At 53.6% G+C, this 1,363-nt stretch overlaps 1 protein-coding gene across 1 annotated transcript in view; it reads left to right on the top strand.

The window, feature by feature from the left end:
- Positions 1-1,136, top strand: part of Tusc1 (tumor suppressor candidate 1) — a 1,823-nt gene extending 687 nt beyond the window's left edge. The window contains exon 3 of the mRNA XM_005352757.3: positions 6-1,136. Within this exon, the coding sequence (XP_005352814.1) occupies positions 6-459 (454 nt within the window). The 3' untranslated portion in view covers positions 460-1,136. The remainder of the gene's footprint in view (positions 1-5) is intronic.
- The last annotated feature ends 227 nt before the right edge of the window (positions 1,137-1,363 follow it).

Here is a 1,363-nt window from a genome sequence, read left to right as displayed (position 1 = left end):
GCCAGCCACCTGGAGGCCGTGCGCGCGCGCGACGAGCGGGACCGGCAGAACGCGCGGCTGCGCGAAGAGAACGCCCGCCTGCGCCTGGAGAACCGGCGGCTGAAGCGCGAGAACCGCAGCCTCTTCCGCCAGGCTCTGCGGCTGCCGCCCGGCGACAACAACGCCGACGAACGCGACGCCACCCTCGGAGGCCCGGACGAGCCCGCCACCCACCGCAAGGCGAGAGGCGGAGGCCCCGACGACGAGCCGGGCAGCCCCCGGGCGCTGCGAGCCCGGTTAGAGAAGCTGGAGGTCATGTACCGCCGGGCCCTGCTGCAGCTGCGCCTGGAACAGCAGGGCGCGCGCCCGCCACAAGACGGCGGCGAGCGGCCGCTCAGAGAAGCCGCCGCCGGCCTGTGCTACCCGGACCCGGACCCGGACCCGGACCCGGATCCGGACGGGCCCCAGCCCTGGCCATAGCCGGAGGGCGTGGCGCAGGGGCGGGGCCTGCGCCAGCCCCGCCCCCGGAGCACTCAGCGTCCCGCCCCTCGGGACACGCGGAAGCTCCGGATTTGCGCTCCAGGGACGCCGGCCCCACCCATGGGCACTTCCGGGTGCCCCAGTCCTTGGCTTGGGGTGTGATGGAGAGAAGTCAGAACTTCCTAATTCTCACCCGTGCAGAGCAGTTGCCAAGGACCCTGCTAGTATCTTGAGAAGAGAGAGACCTAGCTACTCTAGGGCCAGTTTTAACTCAGCAAGAACTGGGTGCCCAGCAGCACCTCCTACATCCCAGAAGTTTTCAAAGTGTTGTGAGGACCAGTTGCTTTTCTTTTTCTTCCTCTGTTTTGAACTCTTTGAAAGATGAATAGTGTGTTCGAGTGGGCAATGCCTATTCAGTCCCTTAAATCTGCTGTTATCTCTTTTGCTGACCAACATTTTAAGTATGTTTTATAAATTGGTATTACTTGGCTATCCCATCTTCTTTATACCTTTTTATAAAGAAGACAATATTTGTAACTTCACGTCACTCCAATCCACACACGTTTAATATATTCTGGTGTGTTGTTGACCTCCAGAGACGTTTTTTTAAAGAATGTCTTCTGACAGTTGATCATTTGAATTGATAAATAAAAGTGGTACATTAAAATCTAAATTTTCCGTGCCTATTATTTGATGCGTTTTGAAAGCTTTATAGGGTCCTTTAAGATTATATATGCATATATGTCACATATTTTAACATCTGGCTTTGCTTACGTTTTGTAATCTTTTGGATTATTTACACAAGATCTTTAAATATCTCAGGACAGTTTGAACAATATTATTTCAACATTTTGTATTATCATTAGTTCTTATTTAGTTATATCATGGTTATTTAGCTTGATTT

The sequence above is a fragment of the Microtus ochrogaster genome, chromosome 10, assembly GCF_000317375.1.
Source record: "Microtus ochrogaster isolate Prairie Vole_2 chromosome 10, MicOch1.0, whole genome shotgun sequence".
In the NCBI taxonomy this organism is placed as follows: Eukaryota; Metazoa; Chordata; class Mammalia; order Rodentia; family Cricetidae; genus Microtus; species Microtus ochrogaster.
This window is presented reverse-complemented; position numbering and strand designations above follow the sequence as displayed.